The sequence below is a fragment of the Arthrobotrys flagrans genome, assembly GCF_004000055.1.
Source record: "Arthrobotrys flagrans strain CBS H-5679 chromosome Unknown unitig_1, whole genome shotgun sequence".
In the NCBI taxonomy this organism is placed as follows: domain Eukaryota; kingdom Fungi; phylum Ascomycota; class Orbiliomycetes; order Orbiliales; family Orbiliaceae; genus Arthrobotrys; species Arthrobotrys flagrans.
The window spans coordinates 3321850-3344528 of NW_027137556.1; the positions used below are offsets into that span (position 1 = coordinate 3321850).

The following is a 22679-nucleotide window of genomic DNA, read 5'->3' on the forward strand; positions in this document are numbered from 1 at the left end:
ACGAGATATATTGAAGGTCGAAACTAGTACCATTCGGTATTCTCTCTCTAGTTATGCATAGGGATAGTCTATTTTATGATATCTTGAACTCTACTCGAGCTTCATCGAACCATATGAAGCTATTTCGAGAACCCCCAATATTGATCAATGTGCCCGCATATCCAGACATCCCCACCAAAGATCCCCTCACCCCTCCGACAACATCTTCACCACCCGAATTCCCTACCGTGAACAATACCTACGCAAATTCTCAGCGCTCTTCCGTGATGATCCCGACTGGGCATCAAAATCAGACGATCCCAAATATTTCAATAAAAATTAAGGGAAGCGCAGGAAAATGATAAATTTCTATCACGGTTGAATCACGGTGTGGAGAGGTATCGGCCCTCTGTGGTTAAAAGTAGGGAGGATGGGAAGAAGGTTGATGGGGTTCGGAAGATTAATGGATTGGAGAGGGTTGGTTTTGATGGTGGATATTTATTTATTTTTCCTAGCCTTCCATTTGGAGTGAATATTTATCGATAACTTGATTATTTTCCAGCTGTAAAGCATTTAGAGGATATCACCGAAGGAGAAAGGCTATGGCCTATACGTAGTAGTTTAGGTCCGATCTGGGATCTGGTACACCCTTCATAATCTACAGGTCTACTACCAACTCCGACGGCGAGGTTATACAGCCTCCGCCCGGTCCAAATCTACCAGGTTTTGTACCCAGTCTGGCGCTATATCATGATCCAGTAATCTTATGGAAATGCTCAAAAAGGTTCTGTTGGCTTCCGTCCGAATTTGAGATTTCTTATATAAACAACTTGGCAACGAAAAACAGCAAAAGTCGATTTATCCCATCCTCGAAAGGATATTTGAAGGGTTTGTGTCGTTATTTAACCATGTTCTGGCGGATCCGAGGGAAGGGAAACCCGAGATTCGCAGGATAAAGTGGGACGATGAATGAGTCAAGGGCGATCAACCAGAGATGGCAAAATTTAGGGCTGAAGAAGGGAATTCGACGGGGGATTAGAAAACATTCTCGAAAGACTTTGAGCTTGAACCCTTCATACGAGCAGGTATGGGGCCTGAGGATATAAGGATCAGGGATCCTCAAGAGCGGTTGGTAGAAATGCGGACACCCCACAGCCCGAAGTATTAGAAAAAGCGAAACCAGAAGGGAAAACAGTCAAGGTTATCGTTAGAACGATGCATATCGTGCTGTCGCCGCATAGACCTTGTAATCTAGCGGGTTGAGATTGGAAGCCTGATCGATTGACTGAAATTCTACTTTGGGAAAACCAAGGCATTGCATTCCCAAATATATTTCACCGCAGAGGATGGGCATGTTGCCGTCTCGACGAATCGAAACCTGGATACGTCAAACTTTTACGGATTTTACTTTGCGATCCATCAGAAGAGTTTATGGTGATAAGCTTATCAGAATGCCTCATGAATCACCATTCCCTCTCTAGCTCTAACCACAGCATGTAACCAACGTTGCAACATACGGGAAACCATACCCGCGCAACAACCAGAGATCAGAGAAGAAAGAGTAAATGCCTCCCGCGAAGCATGTGTAGGAAGACTTCCAATGGAGTTGATACATGAAATTGAGGAACATATACCACCTTCGATATCAAAAAAGGAAGCTAAAGAATATTGTGAAAAAGTTGGAGACGATGGAACGGAGTGCATTACACGGATGGGCGGGGACGCTGCTTGTTATGTTCGTAAGTAATACGGCTGCCGCTCTTCTCGAAGAGACTTTTTGTTTTGATTTTGGTTTTTCGCTCCCATGATTTGAAGATATTAATATTACACAGGGACCAAACCTACGGGGGAATCGTTCAACATGATATCTACTACCGGTAAAGCTAGCAGAACTATGATCAGCGAAATTTATTCAAGCCTGGCACCTACAGACCACCTAGGAGACCGATTCTACGAGGCTCAGATATTCCACTTTGATTTCTATTTCGCCATGGATATTGGCTATTAGAATCGCTGAGACGTGATGTCATCTCAACAATTAACAGAGAATTCTGATGCTTTGGCAATGGGAATTCTGAATCTCGATTTAATTGCACATGTGCACATCATCATTCTCCACGTGCTAGAGACTCGATCGATCTGAGATTCCACCGATCCGGTCCGCATTTTCATCCCGTAGAATGTGGATCCTTTCGCTTGGGAACATCCAAGCAGCGACCTGGGCGAGAATTTGGGTTCCGCCAGTGTCTTGAAAGCTAAAGGTGAGATATAACATTGACTAGGTGGATGCAAAAATCAATCCAGGCAATTGAAACCTCTGTTGTAGTTGAAAGGAAACCCAGAAGAAAATTTAAAGTATGCACGTAGAGAAATTGAACGGTATGGAACATAGCACCAAAAGTATTAAAAAATTTGCGCGACGCAACAGAACAGAAACCCAACCGGAAAATCAATATGGAAGTGTACGAATTTGTATTTAGAACTATCGTTGCGACGAGATTGAGAACCATAGACCCGAAGTGAAAGAGTTCGACACTTCGACCTAGCTTCGCTTGCATGGAATTTATTCCTGCAAGCTAAATATAAATAATTGTCAATCGGTGTCGAATTCGTAATCGAGCTTCACGATGTCATGGTAGGCTGTTCGTTCGCCACGAGCATAGCCCCCCATTACAGCGACAAGCTGCCGATAAATGACGTACCAGTATGAACCCTGCCACTTCGGACTAAGTCTCAAAAGGGGCAATCCACGTGCGGCATACTCTTCCGAGGAAGCGAAGGAGCAGGCGCGTATGCGGTGCTGAAATGCCCTCTTCGATGACAGAGCCCACCGCAGGCAGATATCCCAACTGAAGGCTTAAGCTTGGAAGTGTTATCAGCGCGCAGCCTCGTGCCACCCGACCTTCGCCTTCCATTGTTTCCCTTCTTAGCTAGCGGCATCTCGTATGAACTCTTAAATACCCAAGCCTTACCTGACAGGCAGACTGGACCGAACCATTTTCCGAGCGCCCACTTAAATACCTTGGGACCTTGCGTGGCCCGCCATGCGTGATTAACCAACCATCCTACATACATAGTTCTTCGAACAAAGCATCGCATTTCGACATTCACGTTCCTGCGACGTCGGAGAAAGTTTTCCGAGGTAGAAAAGAGAGGATATTAAATTCAGCGCAACGCTTCAACGTAGCAAAATATAGGAAGCTGGTTCGCCGTAGTTGGTTCTGAAAGAAGGTTTCCTTTGCCGTCGACGGTGACACAAAGAAATCGACCACAGAGCAACACATTTCTGACGTCAAGCCTCTTCGTATGTTCCAAAACTTCAACTTCGATTGTCTCGATCGAAAATATCCACTAACGTTAACAAGCCTCGTCTATTACCTAGTAACCCGAAACTATCATTCGCCTAGAATACAACTCGTTACGCACTTGAATTCATAGAATCGGCAACTGGATGTCATACCAGCAGTACCCAGGCGGTTATGGCGGCCCTAGTGGCCAGCCTCCTCAAGGCCAATACGGATACCCTCCCCCAAATTACGCCCAACCTCAAGGGTCCCCTCCGGTCCCTCCACGCCCAACAAGCTTCCAGCCCGTCCAGAATCAAGGCTCGTACTACTCACCTGGTGGTTCAGCAAATACTTATTTCGATCCTAATTCTCCCCCGCCTCCTCCTGGTGCATATGGCCAGGGATATGCTCCGCCTCCACCATCAAACTACCCACAGCCAGAATATAGCAATAATAGAGCATCCTACCCGCAGCAGCCACCAAACGGCGGATATGGCGGTTACCCACCTAACCCTCAAGGTCCAGGTGGCTACGGCGCTCCACCACCCCCACGACACCCATCTCAACCGCAGCCTTATGGTAACTACGGTGGCCCTCCACCCAATGGCCCATACGGCGCACCTCCCCCGGGTCCTTACGATAATCAATACCCGCCTCAGCACCAACAGCCATTCCCTGGCCGATTCCAACCCGCCTTTGGTGTTCCATCACCCGGCTTTGAAGAACCACCCCAGTGCGATCCCTTGCGATACGGCCAACAAGCCGACGAACTCCGAAGGGCCATGAAAGGCTTCGGCACCGATGAAGACGCATTAATTCGTGTTCTTGCACAACTACAAACACCATTTGCAATCTACAGCGTACAACTTGCGTTTAGCCAAAGACACGGCCGGGAACTCCTAACCGATCTTCGAAAAGAAACGAGCGGACACTTCCGTGAAGCATTATTATCCGTAGCTCGAGGTCCACTCATGGAGGAAGTACACGCGCTACATGATGCAATCCACAGACCCGGAACAACAGAATCAGTGTTAAACGATGTACTATTATGTCGTTCACCACCGGATCTGGACGCCATAAAGAAAGCTTACAAACGTACCTTTTCTCGAGATCTTGAAACCGACGTCCGCGGTGATCTTTCGTTGAAGACGGAAAACATGTTCGTATTCGCACTTGGAAATAGAAGAGCGGATGACAGTGCCCCGGTGGATATCTCACAGGCAGAGAAGGATGCTTATAATATCCAAATGGCGATGGAAGGTGTTGGTACAACCGGTCTCGGAGGTGTGTTCGGTGGAACACATCAGGGGGCGGTTTATAGCACCATTTTGTCGAGGAATGATGCACAGATCGGAGCTATCGCGCATAGTTATGAGAGGCTGTATAATCGTCGATTGGATGTGATGATTGAGAAGGTACGATTAATACCCCGACCCTTCTTAGAATACCCCTCTAGCCTATCCGTTTTTACTAACACGGATCATTCTTTGAACAGAAATTTAGCGGTCACATGCAACAAGCCCTGCTCTACGCTGTTCGAGGAGGAACAGACAAGGCATTACGTGACGCCGTGCTACTAGAAGATGCCATGAAGGGCCTCGGTACAAGAGATTCGGTTCTAATCCACCGCATCGTGAAATGTAGATGGAACAAAGCACATTTCGAAAATGTAAAGCGTGCTTACCGGGAAACTTACCGCCAAACCCTAGAAGACAGGGTACGCGGTGAGACAAGCGGGGATTATAGAAAGTTCTTGACGGCATTGGTAATCAGTTAAAGGGAGCGTAGTATGCATTTTACTTGGCGCAAAGGGGATCGAAAAGCTAGCCTTTGGGGAATAGGCCCTACTAAACGCCACTCAAACGCAAAAGATTGGTCATGCGGCGTATGTGGAGTTATTCTTTGCAAAACATTATTTCACTTAAACTGGATAGTCTTTAGTATATAACATGGGATATCAGAGCTCGTAGGAGTACATGCATGACGTCGGTTTACCGAAAAAAAAAAGCCTTCCGTCTTGGTCTCGCGTCTTAAACTTGCCCGTGTCGAGATCCCGTTCAGCCGGAAGTACATCGTATCGAAACGAATTCTGCGAAAACAAGCAAGAGCTGAGCTCTCCGCAGATCGATTAAAAGCAGTTAAAGCATCTTTCAAAAACCAATCTCCTGCCTTTCGGGTAGAAATTCTTTCCCCAGATTTTAATATTTTATGGTTTTAGACCCCGAAATTTCTGCAAGTCAAGTACAAGTATCAATCCCAATCGCAGACTCAACCCCTTCAGCCTCTATAACATCAAGACTCCGACATCTACTAGTGAAAAAAAAAAACATCAACATCTGAACCAACCGGTTCTTCAATGCCCTCAGTTACTGAATACAAACCATCCCTCTCAACGCTCCCTACCGAGCTTTTAATCCAAATCTGCGAAATTCTCGTCGACGACAAATCCGATATCCGAAATACCACACAAGCAACACGTCCCTCGAGACCACCCATCCTCGACGGTCTATCCAGAACATGCAGTCGATTCCGAGAAATATGTCGGCCATACCTCTTCCGGAACCTAATAGTCAACCTAAAAGAAAACTTCGACCTCGAATTTCTCAGATCGCTATCAGTGGATGAAGGAATATTACCATACGTCCGAAGTCTCCGTATCCACTCCGCCCTCAAGACATCTTTACGAAAACCCGCGGATACGATATTTGGCCCAAGTTCTCCGCCTGAAGTGGTATTTAGCTTTGCACGCCAGATGATACAGAATATACCACGTTTGGCCGCATTATCGATAACCATCCATGACGCGGAACTTAACGGCATATTCGCAAATTCAAAATGGCATACATCGAGCGGTGACGAGGAAATCATGTTGGTATACTTGGAGGAATTGACGGTATCCGAGAATTCTATTTGGATTATTTCATTGGGGGATAATCAGCCACGGATCCCAATCGTTGAAGCAGAGGAAGAAGGCGAAGGATGGGGAGTTACAAATAGGACGGTGGCGGCGGCGCCAACGGGGTTGAGGAAGTTAAGTTTAGTGCATCCGGAAGAATTTGGAGCGCCGGTGCTGAATGGCAATGGGGGCGAGCTTTGGGCATATCGCGGTATGACCGAAAGTTTTGTGGTAGAGATTATGGCACTTGGGTTGGAAGGTGGTTTGGCGAACGGGATTAGAGAATTGAAGATAGAGAGGACTTTGGATGTGATTGATTTACAAAGTATGGGTTGCTCTCTTCGCCATTGATGGTATACGCTAACACTATCTACAATTAAGAAATTGCAGCCGCATTCCCTGAACTCGAAGAGTTCGAGTACTGGATCGACCGACCATTAGTACGTCCGCAACCTTCATCGTAACACCTTCCCAAACCCTCCAAAACCACATAGCTAACCCATACCCCCACCAGACCCCCAGCTTACATAACCTAGGAACCGGCTCCCGTCTCGTCTTCCACTCCCTATTCATGCACCTCTCCCTCGGCATCGCCCCCCTCACGCCACCCTACAACCACGACGTCTTCACAGACATCAGATTACTCGGCAAGTACTGCCGGAACCTACAACAAGTCAGGGTTCAAGGCGTTGTTCGTGCGAATATTAAATGGTTACCGCAGATGTCGGCTGCGAGATATCAGGTTATGTTTTGGGAGGAAGAAGATGGTACGACTGTTGCGGAGGTGCCGTGTTATAGATCAGACACCTGATGATGTTATATTGCGGGGTTTTCGGAGGTATATAAACCGACGGGTTACATGGTTTTGGTTAAACGGGGTTTGGAGCTACGTGTAATTCTACGATTGTGGTTCGTGAGGTGGAGGTTGATGAATACAAGGCAGGGAAACCATGTCGAGAACCGAAGGCATCCGAATCAATTACTGGGAATTAAAGTAGTGAGCTCTTATAATATAATGGTGGTGATACAAAATTAACTAGAAGTTCGAGGAAGAAGATGTTAGGAGCACAGGCGATCTGTCTCGTAAACCAGACTGCACGGTGATACTACTATCCAGTAGACAGCGGGACAATGAAAGCCAGAAAGAAAGCCAGAAAGAAGAAGAAATATATTGAAGAAAAGGTCGAAAGATTCCAGTTATATAGCATACAAACACAGTTTGAGGTCGTTAGGGCGCCACGCGGCCAGTTAAAACACAATGGCTAAATAGCAATAGCAATAGCAAAGAGCAAGAGCAATTCCCGCGCTGAGAAACCATTGAAATAAACCTCCCGAGCGAATTAGTTGAAAAGCAAAGAAATGCAAAGGTCACTTCGAAAGGCGCGGGCGTATAAAAGCGAGCGACCGTTTTTGTGACCAAAATAAAGATATCAATCAAGCAGGAGCAAAAGAAGATCATTCTTTTCCGTAACCCAACCGAACCGGTCCCGAGACCATAATAAAACAGGGTATCGTCTAACCGTCTCGCGGAGTAGAGGATTGTCTCTCTTTTTTTTTTTTTTTTTCCCTCAGCATTCTTTACCGGGATGACTGAAGGAAATGTACCCCCGGAGACGTCCTCTAGTCGGAGAGACCGTATGTGTGATCGTGAAGTAACCTCCCATGCTAAAAGATGAACGTAAATATTAAAACCAGACAGGTCGAAGACTCAGAAAAACAGACAACACTCAGAAATCGTACAATGAATGCTCTTAAGATAGGAGAAGAAGAGAATTGAGAAAGGTGTTACATCAAAGGGAGCGTATCTCAGACAATGTTCTTGTCATGGATAGTGCCCTTGTACAACCTCGTCCAAGTCTCACAAACGTCGCCGAAGGGCAACATCCTCATTCGAAAGTCCGTCAAGACTTGCCTGTCCAACTTGGCTAATTCCGGAGAATAACAGGTGCCGACCACCGCCTTGAGCTCTTCGGGATGAGTATGTCTCACGAAGGTTCTCAACAATGGGAAGATCTCGGACGGCGAGTTCCAAAGATTGGAACTGACGTCCGCAGATGCAACTGTCCGCCAAATCTTGGCCATGAGAACGCGTTCGACCCAATCAACTGCATCTTCCCATTGCTGCGAGTATATGTAAGGAATGGCAGATGGACGTAAGCCTTCGCTGGTGTTCGTCAACACATACGCTGGCCAATGGCGATGCAACTGAAGGAACGAAAGGTCAAGAGTGTTATGATGATACAACATGGTGAAGTATATCAGAACCCATCTCTTGGTTCCCACGTTAGGTCTGGGAAGACCCTTGATGCTGAAATGTTGTCCTGGAATCTTTGGAGGCTTTATGGTCAAGAAGTGTAAGATCTCCTCGACGGCTTCGAGATATCCCTCGATGGCACCGAAACGTTTGAGCTGTCGGATATGGTAATCATAACCATCGAAACGGGATTCGATGCCCCAATAACAAAGCTCGAAGTCGGTGAGTTCTTGAAAGTAGTGTCCAATGAAAGGGTCTGGGAAGTGAGCACGAATGATGTGATCGCAGATTTGACGTGGATAAGTGCAAAGAAGATTATTGAAACGAGAGTTGGCTCCACGGAGGTTAAGGAGACGTTTGTTGTCACAGAACGACATGATCATAAGGAGCACATCGTCTGGAAGGGAAAGAAGATCGAGAGGCATCTCGTTGTCGGAGTCGTTGATGCCAACGTCGATGTTGGTATCGGAATAAGCCGCTACGTGAAAGATCGGAGAATTTAAACTACCGTCGACGGTGCAGCAGCCGTCGTTGTCGACCATGGATTAAAAATGCGGAGAAAAGTCGACCCGAAAAGGGCTGAAGGCTAGAGAGGAGGTTCTCCTCCACTTTCCTGCTTTAACAAATGATTCCTGCTTTCCTTTCTCCCCCCCCCCTCAAACAACACACACAGACCAACTTGCTCTGACAAAGGGACCTAAAAAACCGTGACGGTGGCGATGGCACCAGTTTATCGGAACCCAGGTCGCATTGGATTCGGTTCGGTTCGATTCGTTGGGAGGACAAGGTCGACGTCGGTGCAAAATTCCTCCCAAAATTATCTTTAGCATGTGCTTGCTTGCTTGCTCTGAACTGATGTTGTGCTGCTGTGCTGTCCCTTTTAACGGCAAAATCAAGACCCTGTTGGGTGAAAAAGAAGAATGGAACCTGGGGATTCCGGTACCACCGGACTGGGAAACTTTGTGCTGGCTGGGATGGTCACGGACTGGCGAGCTTTGGGAGGAATTTGGGCCAAATGAGGAGGGATACCTGGTTGTCGGGACTGCTCCTTCTCGCCTTTTTTGTCTGCGGTGTGCGTACATCTGGGCAGCTGCATTGCATTAAATACCTCTTGTCCCTCCAATCCCCCCTCGCTGTGATTCTGCAGACCGGGACAATGCTGGCACAATTGGACCACTCGCAGACGACATCTGCCGTGTGCCTATCAAAAGCGGGCTTCCTTGGGATGCCCAGCTTCCAAACGGAGCCTGCGGAATCGGTTCCCAAAGGCTAGCTTGGGGGAGGGATTAGCTTGCTGGGAAGGGCGATATGCTTGCTCTTCCTGGCCTTAGTTCGGGCGTGCTTTCACCCGAAGGCATGGTACGCTAGCTTCTGCATTCTTCCAACTTCTCACAGGCCTCGAAACCCGCATATACGTAGCGGGATTGTCGATGGCTTCCTTCAAAAGTTAACAGCCTGGAACGGCCAGATTTTGTCTTCCTTCTCACCAAACTTTCCACCCCACATACATGATTTCGCACAAAAAAAGAGGCGAGCGGTTCACTTTCAGGCGATGATAAAGCCCCAATTTCATCACATGCCCGTCCTAGCTTAGCGGGCTCGCTCAAAGCTCTCTGCTATCGCCCACGCTAGCGTCAAAGCCTAAGCAACTTTCGGCAGACTGGTCGCAAGATGCCTGCTCATTATCATATCATTATATGAACGTCTGACGAAACGGAAAAGGAGTGGATGAATCTTCGCATTGTTCGGATCGCAGGATGTCTGTGACGAGACAAGACAGGCTTCCAAGGGTTCACAATTCGGTGCGATCCAAACAAAATCCTCGGCCCCTTGAGATGGGATCGATCTTCCGCCGTATCGGGCGATAGAAAGTTATCAGTATTCAATGCCATTGTTCGGGATGCTGTAGACACTCCATTATTTCTTCCCACCCCTTAACCCGATATAAAACTCTCAAATATCCATCACAATGCCTTAACCCACTCTTCCTATATGTTTCACCCGGGCCTTCCGCGTCGCAATCGTCGGCGTCTCCACCTTCACTATTAACACTCTTTCTCTCCAACACCCTGACCCCAGTCCGTTCGCACGCATCTAACAAAGAATTGTTCTCCCCCTCCCCACCCATAATAAACCCTACATGCACCTTCTCGCACATTAATAACGCGGCAAAATCCGTTGGCGAGTCTCCCACATAGATATTATAACCAGCAAACCCGGCTCCTTGCTCTTCCATTTCCAATTCCGGCATTGTTGCTGTGTCTGTTGTGGTTTCTGTTGGAGATTTGTGCTTGTTGGCTTGATCCACAACGGTACCCAGCGTAGTGCCCGTCGAATTCCTTCCCGCATGAGACTGCCCCTCAATCTCCAGAAGCCCGTCCAGTATTTGCAGCTTATCATCCGCAGTCCATATCCCATGGTCATTATTATCATCTCCACCATCGACACCGTTGAGCGGGCCTTTATTACGACGACTGTGGAACCACCTGTCAATTTTTCCCGTCGTGAAACCTTGACTGTCCTCCACCAAGTTATTTGCAATAATCTCCACTTTGTCGAACTCCGGTGCGGTTAAGCTTTTGTGGTGGCTTGGATGACCCTCGTCTGGATTGATGGAATTCAACACCCCGCGGATAAACGAAGCAGACCAGTTGACACTGAGAATCGTTACTTTTGCGGCTGGGTGTTGTTGTAACAGTACCTTTGAGACCAACGCCGTGAATTCAGCTGGTTTGCGGACTTGTACTTTCTTCGCTGCGAGGGATATGGCCGTTCGGGATATTCCTTTGAAGATGTTTGAACTTTCCACTCGTTCTATGCTTTTTCTTTCGATAGAGCGGAGGCTTGAAAGGAATGCGAACTCGGAGGGGATGGAATTCCGATTGGGCGGGTATGCCTTAACATGGGCTACATAGTCCTCAACGTAGGCTTTTGTCAGGTGGTGTTTGAATATTTCCGGCGCATCGGGTAACGGTGAGGCTGTCACCAGTGTTGATAGGGTATCTTTGAGGGTAAGGGTCTGGTCGAAGTCTACGACCAGATGTCTAATTAACGGCGGTGACAACGGTGCCGGCCCCGGAGGTGGAGACTTCATATTGTTATTTCTCTGAGATGATGTGTTTAACCTTCTCGGAGACGTTGATAGCCGTCCGACCAGACGTATGGGAACCCGTACCGGCGAACTGAGGTGCATGGTTTGGGTTTCAAGTTTTTCTTTCTTTTCTCGGATGCAATAGCTGGATTTGACGGCCATGCTGGAGTAGCGCCTATAGAAAGTGTTGATATGGATGGGTCCCTTCCTCCCGGCGAAAGCATTCCGGCACTTGCATGTGCATGATGCATTGTAGATCTCTTCATTTAAATTTTTGATTTCAGGGCTCAAATGGTCACATTAGGAGGGGAGGTATGTGTCTATGACTCGACATACAAGAACCTCAATTGCTACACTGTTCTTGCGTAGATATATCAATCTTGCATAAGGAAAAGGCACTATGCCCGCCCCATTCATGTTGCCATCCATCATTACCGGCGCATCATCACGGATACTTTGTTCCTAACTTACACTCCCAACTCCCAGGCTCCAATGGATCACCGCTGCCTTTATACGTATTCTTCAACGGATGCCTGCAATGCTCCCTTACCGCACCGGCCGGTTTTCCAGCAATAGGATCAATCCGGTATCCCCTGAGCGTATCCGGCGCCACTCCATTCTCCACCCATCTAACCATCTTCATGATCAAGCTATCATCCGGATCCACGCCCGAGATCCCAAGGCCGTGCTGACCGGATCCTCCAAAGTACCATGCACCGTTTCCGCCATTGCAGTGGTTCAGTCCGGGGACCGGGAATAGCCTATAAAACTCGTCGAGTTCTTTGGCTTTTAACGTCATATTTCTTGCTGTGTTTTCGTATAGTTTTATGGTGTTTTCATGGGAGTAGTAACCATCGCTTGTGCCATGATAGACCAGGAGTTTGTGACCGCTGTTTTTGAGAGGTGTTAGGTTTGGATTGTTGGCTGAGACTTTGTAAGGGTCGTGATCGAGGAGGTCGTCCATTATATCAAGGAATTCATCAAGTGTGGGTGGAAGATTCCAGGTTGCGTCGTTTTTGATGGCGTATTTGATTTATTCTACGCCTAACTCTGAGGGAGTACCGTAAACCAAATAGAAGCCAAAGGTCTGGTCGTTGCTCGGTTGAACAGCTGGTGCAAAGAACCGTCCTTTGTTCCCATACACCGGTGATTATATCTTTTCGACAGCATCGACCTGAGCAGGCGTTAAACACTTCTGCGTCGCCCAAGTTTCCAACCGACCGCACAGCATATTCTCAAACCTCGGATGACACTTCAAAGGATCTTCTAACACATTATCCGCAACACCATCGATAGTATCACATTGTGCCAGAACCTCCGCGTTAACAGCCTGCCATTGTTCGAGACTTAACCATGTTGGAGAAGTTGGGGGCCCCGTTTGGTAGCTATAGTATAAACTACTTGCTACTAGGCGGTGGAAATCGGCGGCGGGGTTGCCGGCTATTATGCCGTCGTATTCCGAGGGGAAGTCTTGGGCGATTTTCATGGCCTGTCTGCCACCGCCGGAACAGCCCCAGTAGTAGGATTTTGCGAGGGGGGTTTGGTAGAAGAAGGTTGTGGCGGATTTGCCGATTCGGGTGGCTGTTAGGGTGCTGGTGATTCATGTAGATTTCGTTAGATATAAAGATTTCGTTTCTACCACAATATATTAAGGAATACTCATGGATATAAGGACTTCACTCACGCCCTCCAAGCAAAATCTATAATAACTTCCGGCTTATTCAAAAAAGGAGACGAAGAAAGCCCATCATGTCCATTATTATGTCCCACAGTCGCAAACCCCAACGAAGCCGTAAAAGCAAGATCACTAAGAGTAAAACACCCACCAACCCCTCCATTCCCCGTCATAGCAAACCTCTGTCCAGAACTTTTCCAATCCTCTGGCATCCATACTTCCATTATTACATTTGAAGTTGAACTCGTGGTGACGTTTAGACTTAATCGACATGTATTTGTTTGTGCGATTATCCAGTTTTGTCCGCATGATGGATGGAGGTTTGGATAGGTTATGTTTGTGCCTTTGGGGGTGTAGTTGGAGGAGAGGATTTGGGTATCGGGGAGTTTGAGGGTTTGGAGGAGCCGGCTGCAGCGGCGGGTGAAGTTGTTACCGCCTGTTGCGGTGACGGATGGGATGGCGATGATGGCCGCGAGGGTGAAGGTGTTTGGCTTCATCGTCTAGATTATATAACAATAAATCGATATTAATCGTACAAGTTATAAGAAAAAGTAGAAACGATAACAAAAGCTAGCCAATTTGGCTAACAAACTATCGATAGTTCTCCAAAAAAATACCTATTCGATTCATCAAGCTCGACGAGACTTCAATCCAGGGTATTTAAGCATTTCCCCAGCATTTTATCTTACACCCGAACACAAGCTTTACGAGGTTTATAGAATTTGCTACCGCGGCAGCTTCGGCGTCTTGCTGACAACGGTGGATGAGCAATTGTAGAGTATTTGCATATTTGGGCTTAGTAAAGTATACGAGTTAGCTGCCCGCGCAGACTGATGATGTAGCATATGAGGGTATTAAGTAGAATCTACTATAGGTCCTGTTGAACTTCTTTGTGAGTCAACTTTAGTTCTGCCTCGTGTTCGGTATTTGGCAAGCGCTATAAGCTTGGGTTAGATACTTTTACCCATGCTTTGCATATGCCTGCGATGTAACTTGTATGCATAGAGGGATACTCAATATCTGTCGAATGGATCATTATAAGTTCGACATGTGGGAAACGTGATAAAGGTTGAGAAGCTAGAAGGTGCGGAGGACGAGTAATTGGATTTCGGCCGTGTTGCGACGGGAAGTGTGTTGCGGAGATGGAGATGGGGTGTTACGCGCGCCTCGCTTGTGTCTCCTAATTGGGGCAAGTGGCCAATTTTCGTTGAGGAAGCGACCGAGTCTCCTCCTCTGTTGCTTCCCCTTTGAACTCCGAATGAAGTCATTCGCTAGCGCCGTTTCCTTTGATTGAACTTGCATTGGATCCTGCTTATTCAAAGAGATTGAACAAAATATTTGTGACATCGTACTTCTCTCATTCTTACCTTGTTCTACCTTACCAGACCCGGCTGCTGGATATTTTACGGGAGAGAGAAACTATCGCTAGGACTTCAAACAAAATGCGACTGTACCCTTCCCCCTCTCTCATCGCCCTCTCCGCAGCGCCCCTGGTGGTGCATTCCCTCCAACTCCCCTTCGGCATCGACATCCAACTCCCCGCCGTCCTCGATGCCCATCTAAACACCATCAAATCCCAAATATCTCAAATCCAAGTCCCCTCCTTCATCAACAAGATCATAGACCCGACCGGTTCATCTCCCTTACTCTCCCTCCACCGCGATCTAGTCTCCATCCCTTCCGTCACAGGGAACGAAGAACAAGTCGCCAGATTCCTAGAAACTTACCTACAATCTAAGGGTTTCAAAGTCGAATTAATATCCATCCAGTCACCGGAGTATCCGAAGAAACGGTATAATGTCTTCGCATACCCGGAAGGAGGGTCTAGATCTGCGCCGATATTGCTGACAAGCCATATCGATACTGTGCCACCGTTTATTCCGTTCAAAGATGGGTTGAGGGCCGTCTATGGTCGTGGATCGTGTGATGCAAAGGCATCGGTTGCGTCGCAGATCATCGCGGCCGAAGAGTTACTTGCCCAAAAGCATATTACCGAGGATACCGTCTCCCTCCTCTTCGTTGTTGGCGAGGAGACAAACGGTGATGGGATGAGACACATGAACACTCTCGATCTGAAATGGGATGCTGTTGTCTTCGGCGAGCCTACGGAACTCAAGCTAGCTGTTGGACACAAGGGGTTGGCGATGTTGGAGGTCGAGGCTAAGGGGAGGGCTAGTCACTCTGGATACCCCAATCTCGGTGTCAACGCTAACAGTCATATAATCCATGCACTGTACAAACTCGATAACCTGAAACTTCCAGGTTCGGATCTGTTGGGGAATACTACGTTGAATATTGGAATTATGAGCGGTGGTGTCGCTGCAAATGTTATTCCTGCATTTGCGAAGGCTGAAGTTGCTATTAGAATTGGTGCAGAGCATTTTGTGGATGTTAAGGTGTTGGTTGAAGATGCTTTGAAGGGTATCGAAGGTGTCGAGGCCACTTGGAAGCAGCCTCATTACGACCCTGTGTTCTGCGATCATGATCTCGAAGGTATGAGATCCTTGATATTTCTTTGTGGATAAATCGTACTAATAATTTCGTGAAAACAGGATTTGAAACCATCGCACTCAGCTACGGCACCGATATTCCAAACCTTAATGGTCGTCACAAGAAATACCTCTACGGTCCTGGCAGCATTCTCGTTGCTCATGGCGATAACGAGAAGATCGATAAATCAGACCTCTACGAAGCTGTCAAGGGTTACAAGCGAATTGTTAAGGGAATCTTAAACGCCAAGGCGGTTGTCGTCGCTGACCCAGCAAAGTCGGAAACCGTGGTGCCACCGGTTGAAACCGTTGTGGTTGAACCCAGCGTCCCGGTTGTCGAAGCCGAGGTTGAAAAGGTTGAAGTCCCGGAGGCACCGGTGAAGGAGGAAGACCCCAAGAAGGAAGATCCCAAGAAGGACGAAGAAGAGAAAGTTGAATACGTCACCATCTTGCCCGTCGACGCTGTTTAAGAGCGGAAAAGTAAGAATATGCCAAGGTAGATTGTAGGGTGTGTTTTGGATTCGGTGGCGGTAATGTTTGGACAGTAGTTACTTCCTCATCTTTTTCTTTGCATTGCATTGAAATCTTAATATTTTATACTTGGTTTATCGTATAGCGATTGCTTTTTGTTTTGATACCTCTCTTTATTCTAATTCTTCACCTGCCATCTTCGTCGTGCCCTCCCGGAAAAAATTTTCGTGCAGTCCATTCCTCGACCGAAAAAGCCTCTTGTATTACCTTATACGTCTTTTATTTAATAGCGAATTTTATCGTTTGCGGGCTGGGAGCGGACGATATATAAGATGTTTAGTGGTGTATGTGAAACGCCAGGTAGATATCCGATCACACCTCGTCATGCGCTATCAAGACATTAGACATACGATCGCGATAGGCCACGAGTCTACGGTTCTCGTGTCTTGTCCGAGATAATAGTCCGTTGAAGCGCTCGTGGGATGTCGCGTGTATGTACGATGATTCCAGCCATTCTGCGATCGATGCCCATCATCGTCTACCGTCACGACCGGTCCACCATAGACGGCACATCCGCCAGACATCAATTTACAGCAACTACATCTCAAATTCATAATCACATCACTTATAGCGATAGCATAATAGCATGTACAGTCGATCATTGCGCCCGATTCCACAACCTCCCTCCGAAGAGAGAGAATCTTTTTTTAAAAAAAATCCGCCGCACCCAAGACCAACCAATTTTTGTTCTCTCATTCCCAGACGATTCGGTATGTTCATGGAGCACCAACCAAAGAAGGGGCGCCCTCGAGCGAATGCTTTTTGATCTTCGTTTTCGTTGTAAGGGAATGTTTTGATAAAATTTGCGTTGTTCGAAGGAGAGAAGAAGAGGAAAAAATTTGAAAAGGTTTGATGGTTGGTGGTGGGTTTTATAGGCGGATTTTTTTGGGGTGGGTCTGGGACCTTGTGTTGGGAGGGTTGTTGGTTTTGTGCAACCTGTCGCAACGCAAAATCTTCAAAAGTTGGGGCAACGAGACTGTCAACTTGGGTTTTCTTGAAATTCTATAAATTTGAAAAGGGGGCGTGGAAGACAGAAAGAGAGAGTGTTTTGAAGATGTAATGATTGTCTCATGGTGAGAGATAAGGTCTTAAAGCTGTTAGTAGCGGGTTGGCCTCAAGCTCGCATGCGCATGTAGCAACGGTAAAAATAAAGAGCATCGATTGCGTGGAGGCTGTCTGTATTTTGTATTCAGGAAATCTAGGTTTCGCAGAAATCCTAGCAGGAGACTGAATCGTTGAAAGCCAAATGTGAGACTTGAAGCTGGAAGTTGTACGACTTTAGCGCAGATTCCTCATTATGCATACGAGCCCGAACAAGAAATGATATGTTGTTAGCCTCGAAGGTCAGCTATCAAACTCTTTTGCTACGGACACATTTCATGTGCAAGGCTTATATTTTCCATCAGGTGGTGGGGGAGAGTAGCGTCGATAGGGAGGCTGGATTAATTTGCGAATTCGCCAATGCAGTGTTGGTGGCTATTGTTACTGCTTGCAGTTTCCAACCAGAATGCGGACGATTGGGGATATTTTAGTCGAGGATAATTTGAATTGTATACAGGTATCCCAAGCTGTGGTTCACAAGGCTGGCGAGCTGTCACTACCTATATTAGTAGATATCGCGAACCTTACGAAATTGGTTTCATGCCATGCCCAAGCGCGGCCGTAATTAGTCCTCTAAGTCCTTTGTTATTAAAAAAATATATTTCCAGCAAGAAGTACACTTCTATCACCGGTGGAATATATACCTACAATCTGCCGCCTCTCTCCAAAATGCAAAATATCAAAAGAAAACCTGTTCCGAATAACCAGTCACAGTCACCCGCCGAAACCCAACAGTGGGTAGTAATCCTTGGTGCCCACGAAGCCGAGATTTTCACCAGGCCCGTCACCAATTCGGACAGAGGGAAACATCCGAGATGCTCAACTTCCGGATCTAAAACTAGCCCGGACGGTCGTTGAGAATGTGGATGGTAACGACCTCAAAGCCTTTTTGTCGAGATCGGGACGGCTGCCAGTGGAACATCACGACCGGGACAATATTACAAATGTCGGGCACGAAGCTGTCAGCAAAGGTCTAGCTAAGCACCATGGCTTTGATAATTCTGCTCGGGGGGCACCTAATGCGTTAGAGAGCACATTTATCAACATAATAAATGAGACGAGCAACAGCAACCTTTCAACGTTGTTGGACGGGAAGGAGAATAACGCTCTGGATGGTCAGGGAAACACTTCATATAATGCTGTGAAAGCTGTCTCGGAGATAGCATACGTACAGTCGAGAACACAAAGTGAACACCATCTAAGGATTACCGATCCTACGTCGGCATCGAATATCGAAAACGCGGAATTTGCTTCCGTTGTTTATGAGTATATCCAGATACCGGTTGACGCTTACAACAGAGGCCTCGGAGAGGACAGGAACGCACTTCACGGAGTTGGCTTTCTCTTATCAGAGGCAACAATCACCCGGGCTCTTGACACCCATCAAGATTTGATTATAAGATCCAACTACAAGGAAAAACTTTGGAATGGAAACGACTGTTCAATCTCTTTTTATGGTCTAATTGTATGTGTTCTCACTTTTTCTCATGTAGTACGGCCAACGACCTGGTCTGCTGTTGGGAGGTAATTGAATCATACACATTGGAGATCACGAGAGACGGTAATCAGGTCATGAAATCTCTCAGAGCTGCTCTAGCAACAGAACTTACCCATGCGCTGCCTAAATGTTGGGCGACCAAGGCGGAAGCTATGCTGAAGTGTCGCAGTCTGAGCCGGGCCAGTCTTACCTTGCAGCTCGCATTCCAAACCTCGCCACCTGAGGAGTGTAATAAGATCCAGTACGGCGTTTTGTTGGAAAATCTGAGACGTTTTGTGGAGGGTTCCTGGGACCCAGTATATCCCTTTGAAGGACAGGACCCCGCGGATATTAGCCCTGATTTTGCCTCACCGAGTCAACGTAACTCCGGGGGCATTTTAAGTCTATGGGGTACCAACACGATGAAGCCACCCTATGCCCCCGGAAAAGATAAAACCGGAATCCAAATGGCCACATTTTTTAGGGCCTTGGGCTCCATCGAGCGGCCAACAAAACTATTAACAGAACCACTCGACTATAGATTTTGGGAGTCTCTACTTCGCCGCACACATAAGTCCGAGCGCGAAGGCGCTATATTTCCCCTTAGGATAGCATCTCGTATTCCAGATCATCAAATGAGTTTATACTATTTCGATCCAAGGGGTTTATCGCAACCGCTGTTTGAGCAATACGAGACGTTCATCTCCAAGCGCTCAGCTGCCGCGAAAGGGAGGCGATACCCGGCGATCATGGAAGAAATCGATAAGCTTCTTCTTTCTTTCTACCCAGGGGCAGAAGACCTCAAAAGGTGGCTTGCTACGAAGGCTTATCTTTTGGCAATGGTTAATGAATGGCGGAGGTCTACCAAGGTCGCACACATGTTGGAATACGCACCCCTTGACATTAACGACGACTATAACTTTGTGATTTACCTGACTCAGGCCCTGACTTATCTCAGAAATGGGGGATATTCGGAGGCTGAAATGTCTTGTTATAAAGCTCTCCAGTACCGCGAGATCCCGGAGTGTGATAGAGATGAAGTCTACTGCATTTTGAGCATGGTGGCTCGAAAAACGGGGGCTTCAAGGGAGGCTGATGAACATTTAAGATGAATAAAGCCAACGTCAAACTTTGAGGAATTGGAAAAGAAGATTATCCACGGGATAAAAGCTGTCGAGCAGCTCGAATCTGCTGGAACCACATTATTATTAACGGGGAGCAAAGATTGCTCGAAGCACCACGGGAAAAGTTTCAACAGGATATGGTATCAGCATTGTATAATCCCGATGTTGCCCGCGCCCTGTTTTCTTACGCAACAATAATATTTCGAGGCTTTACCAAAGTAGACGCCAACTAATGCATTTAAAACCACCTCCGCACCTTGCTAGATGTATCATGGATCACACAATTACCTCCATACGATCCACTGGATCCATTTTTTCACTTCACGTCTTATGTGTCGACCCCTCCAATACTACCTTATTCAAAATTAACATCATATAAATCCTGGGATCCAATATACTTTTATGCGAATCGAAATCGACCGGATATCCTCCAGATAATATCGGAGTCGTACCGACGAAATACCTTCCGGGGCCCACCAGCTTTGGAGGACATTGAATCAGCTAGACAGGTCCTTACTCAAGCTTTCAGACACGCAGCGGGGGATACAATCATGTTTTTGATCAAGTATGTGGAGAGTCTTAGCATAAATCAAGTTCTCCAGGATACAACCGGACGCCGGTATACGTATACTCGACTACATGATTTTATTGGCCATATTGGGAGGCCGCCATTTTCATCATCCACAGGGACCAGCCTTAAGATTCAGGATCCTGAGCCTTGGGTAATTAGAATAAAGCGAGGTTTGACTACGGTACAGCTTAAAAAAATTTTTGACACATTAAACTTCCTTGAGGTACCATTCGGAAAATTTTCTACATTAGAATTTACCGCACGGAAGCTGGAGTGGTATTATACCGGTCTTGTCGCGGCGCCTTCGCAAACCTCAAAGCACGATTTGATCATTGCTTACTACTGTTTTAGCTGGGTACTTGCGTCGATCCCGAATTCTAGGTTGATTAGGAAAGCAGAGGCGATTCTTAAAAAGGTCCGCAATGGAGTAGTCGGCTATGACATCGAGCTAGTCGAATACCCCAACGTTGGAACTGAAATTGCGCCCTATCAATCGACATATCTCAATCAATTCACTTCGGCATCCATCGACTCCGAAATGGAATACTCAGCGCGGGGTGGTGTCATACTCAAACGTGACGAAGATATCTCGATCGTCAGTAGTATACTAATTCGAAAAGCTGGGAGTACCTCGGATTCTATTCACGATGCTCCTGAACCCTCCTCACGCGCACCAGAGCATGCGGCGCTTGGAAGCCCCAAGCAATCTCAGGAATCATCACGCTCTCCACCGGGGAGGCTGAAGCGCCGATCTTTTCTTGGATCTCTATGGAATTCGAAGCTTGATAAAGAATAGGCGATATAATACCCGATTTCTCCCAATTCCCTCGATGCGTACGATATCTCTGATATCTACCACCAGCAGCTAGCTTAGTGCTAACGTCTTTGGGAGCTGGTTTGTGAGTTATAAGAACAAAAATTTCCCAATAGTTTGGGGTCTGGTAGCCTCACATCCGTGATATGTATAAGTATATACTTGTCGGTGTCCGATGTAAGTTTGTATGCATTTTAAATTATAACTTTAGTTACGTTATCCATAGGCATAGGCTCGTTTTAGCACATAAGTACCGGAAAATACTATTGCAAAAGGATTTGTATCCATACGTACGTATACTTAAGTTCTGATAACCACGCCGAAGAAATCAATCAAATTAATTAGCAAGTCAATAGCAGTATTTTAGACATTGTTCCTGCAGTGCAGCTGCAGCTCTCAAAGTCAGCGATACGGCTGCAAGTTAAGTCAAAAATTAAGAGAAGGCTATATATTTCTACTTCTGCCCGCAGTCAGAAGTTGCTATCGACTAACACCCTAAAATAGAACATGATGCATGCCAAGGGACATTCATTGCAACAGTGTTAATTATATATTATCCAATCCAGGCGTCTCGAGAGATTCGAAGCCATGTTATGTTGTCTATTAACCGATTTGAGGTTTTGATTTGCGATTCATGCTTTACATCCGCAGATACTGGCTTCCGTTTGATCATCTCGTGGATTTAATGTGTCGTGAGGTGGTATCACGTGAGAGAGAAAGGTGAATGATACCAAGCACTAAAACGATGGAATCGAGGACCAAAACAGCATTCAAAAAGATTATTCTTTAATCCACCGGCCCACCGGATCCCACGCAAACCGCTTTCTCCCGTAGCAGTACTTCCAAAAACTTTCATTTGGCCAGCCGTGGACCCTGTGAATGAAGTCCCAACCGCAACAACAGAATCGGAGACGGCATATGCATATGCTGCAAAATTCGAAAATGTAGACGGCAATGACCACAAAGCATTCCTAGCAAAAACCCAGAATAGCTCGATCGAGCATGAAACCCAATTTCGCCAGATATACACTCGAGAAAACGACGTGAGCGGAGACTCAAGGCCTCATACTTTTGGTGCAGCCATTGGGGCTGAAGTCCCGACGGCGACCATCGAAAATGCAACATTGCGTCCCAATTTCAACAGAGGAATTCATCGACATCACAATATCGGACGAACTATGGCGCGAAATAGCGGCCCCAGCACAAAAAATAAAATTTTCAATATGAACAACAAAGACAACATTTCCGTAGCTTCATTAAATTTTTATTAATTTCACAACCACATGGTCGAGGCATATTAATAAAATTTAATGAAGCTACGGAAGTGTTGTTTTTGTTGTTCGCATTGAAATTTTTATTTTTTATGCCGGGGCCCGCTATTTCGCGCCAT

General features: G+C 46.7%; 9 protein-coding genes across 9 annotated transcripts; 5 read left to right on the plus strand and 4 right to left on the minus strand.

Annotated features, from left to right (window-relative positions):
- Window positions 1–2672: 2672 nt before the first annotated feature.
- DFL_008997 (uncharacterized protein) lies at window positions 2673–5043 on the plus strand (the record flags this gene model as incomplete). Its single annotated transcript, XM_067638812.1, has 5 exons — window positions 2673–2769; window positions 3277–3283; window positions 3345–3360; window positions 3443–4681; window positions 4762–5043. 5 exons carry the CDS (start codon window positions 2673–2675, stop codon window positions 5041–5043), a joined length of 1641 nt encoding a protein of 546 aa, XP_067486664.1.
- Window positions 5044–5622: 579 nt separating this feature from the next.
- On the plus strand, window positions 5623–6973 carry DFL_008998 (uncharacterized protein; the record flags this gene model as incomplete). Its single annotated transcript, XM_067638813.1, has 3 exons — window positions 5623–6487; window positions 6544–6602; window positions 6677–6973. The coding sequence occupies 3 exons, from the start codon at window positions 5623–5625 to the stop codon at window positions 6971–6973; spliced, it is 1221 nt and encodes a 406-aa protein (XP_067486665.1).
- A 995-nt stretch (window positions 6974–7968) lies between these two features.
- Window positions 7969–8958, minus strand: DFL_008999 (uncharacterized protein; the record flags this gene model as incomplete). The annotated part of the gene is made up of 1 exon (XM_067638814.1): window positions 7969–8958. One exon carries the CDS (start codon window positions 8956–8958, stop codon window positions 7969–7971), a length of 990 nt encoding a protein of 329 aa, XP_067486666.1.
- A 1340-nt stretch (window positions 8959–10298) lies between these two features.
- DFL_009000 (uncharacterized protein) lies at window positions 10299–11510 on the minus strand (the record flags this gene model as incomplete). The annotated part of the gene is made up of 1 exon (XM_067638818.1): window positions 10299–11510. One exon carries the CDS (start codon window positions 11508–11510, stop codon window positions 10299–10301), a length of 1212 nt encoding a protein of 403 aa, XP_067486667.1.
- Window positions 11511–11952: 442 nt separating this feature from the next.
- Window positions 11953–12471, minus strand: DFL_009001 (uncharacterized protein; the record flags this gene model as incomplete). Its single annotated transcript, XM_067638819.1, has 1 exon — window positions 11953–12471. One exon carries the CDS (start codon window positions 12469–12471, stop codon window positions 11953–11955), a length of 519 nt encoding a protein of 172 aa, XP_067486668.1.
- A 186-nt stretch (window positions 12472–12657) lies between these two features.
- DFL_009002 (uncharacterized protein) lies at window positions 12658–13679 on the minus strand (the record flags this gene model as incomplete). Its single annotated transcript, XM_067638820.1, has 2 exons — window positions 12658–13099; window positions 13192–13679. 2 exons carry the CDS (start codon window positions 13677–13679, stop codon window positions 12658–12660), a joined length of 930 nt encoding a protein of 309 aa, XP_067486669.1.
- A 945-nt stretch (window positions 13680–14624) lies between these two features.
- DFL_009003 (uncharacterized protein) lies at window positions 14625–16141 on the plus strand (the record flags this gene model as incomplete). Its single annotated transcript, XM_067638821.1, has 2 exons — window positions 14625–15675; window positions 15735–16141. 2 exons carry the CDS (start codon window positions 14625–14627, stop codon window positions 16139–16141), a joined length of 1458 nt encoding a protein of 485 aa, XP_067486670.1.
- A 2734-nt stretch (window positions 16142–18875) lies between these two features.
- DFL_009004 (uncharacterized protein) lies at window positions 18876–19892 on the plus strand (the record flags this gene model as incomplete). Its single annotated transcript, XM_067638822.1, has 1 exon — window positions 18876–19892. The coding sequence occupies one exon, from the start codon at window positions 18876–18878 to the stop codon at window positions 19890–19892; it is 1017 nt and encodes a 338-aa protein (XP_067486671.1).
- A 563-nt stretch (window positions 19893–20455) lies between these two features.
- DFL_009005 (uncharacterized protein) lies at window positions 20456–21271 on the plus strand (the record flags this gene model as incomplete). The annotated part of the gene is made up of 1 exon (XM_067638823.1): window positions 20456–21271. The coding sequence occupies one exon, from the start codon at window positions 20456–20458 to the stop codon at window positions 21269–21271; it is 816 nt and encodes a 271-aa protein (XP_067486672.1).
- Window positions 21272–22679: the final 1408 nt, after the last annotated feature.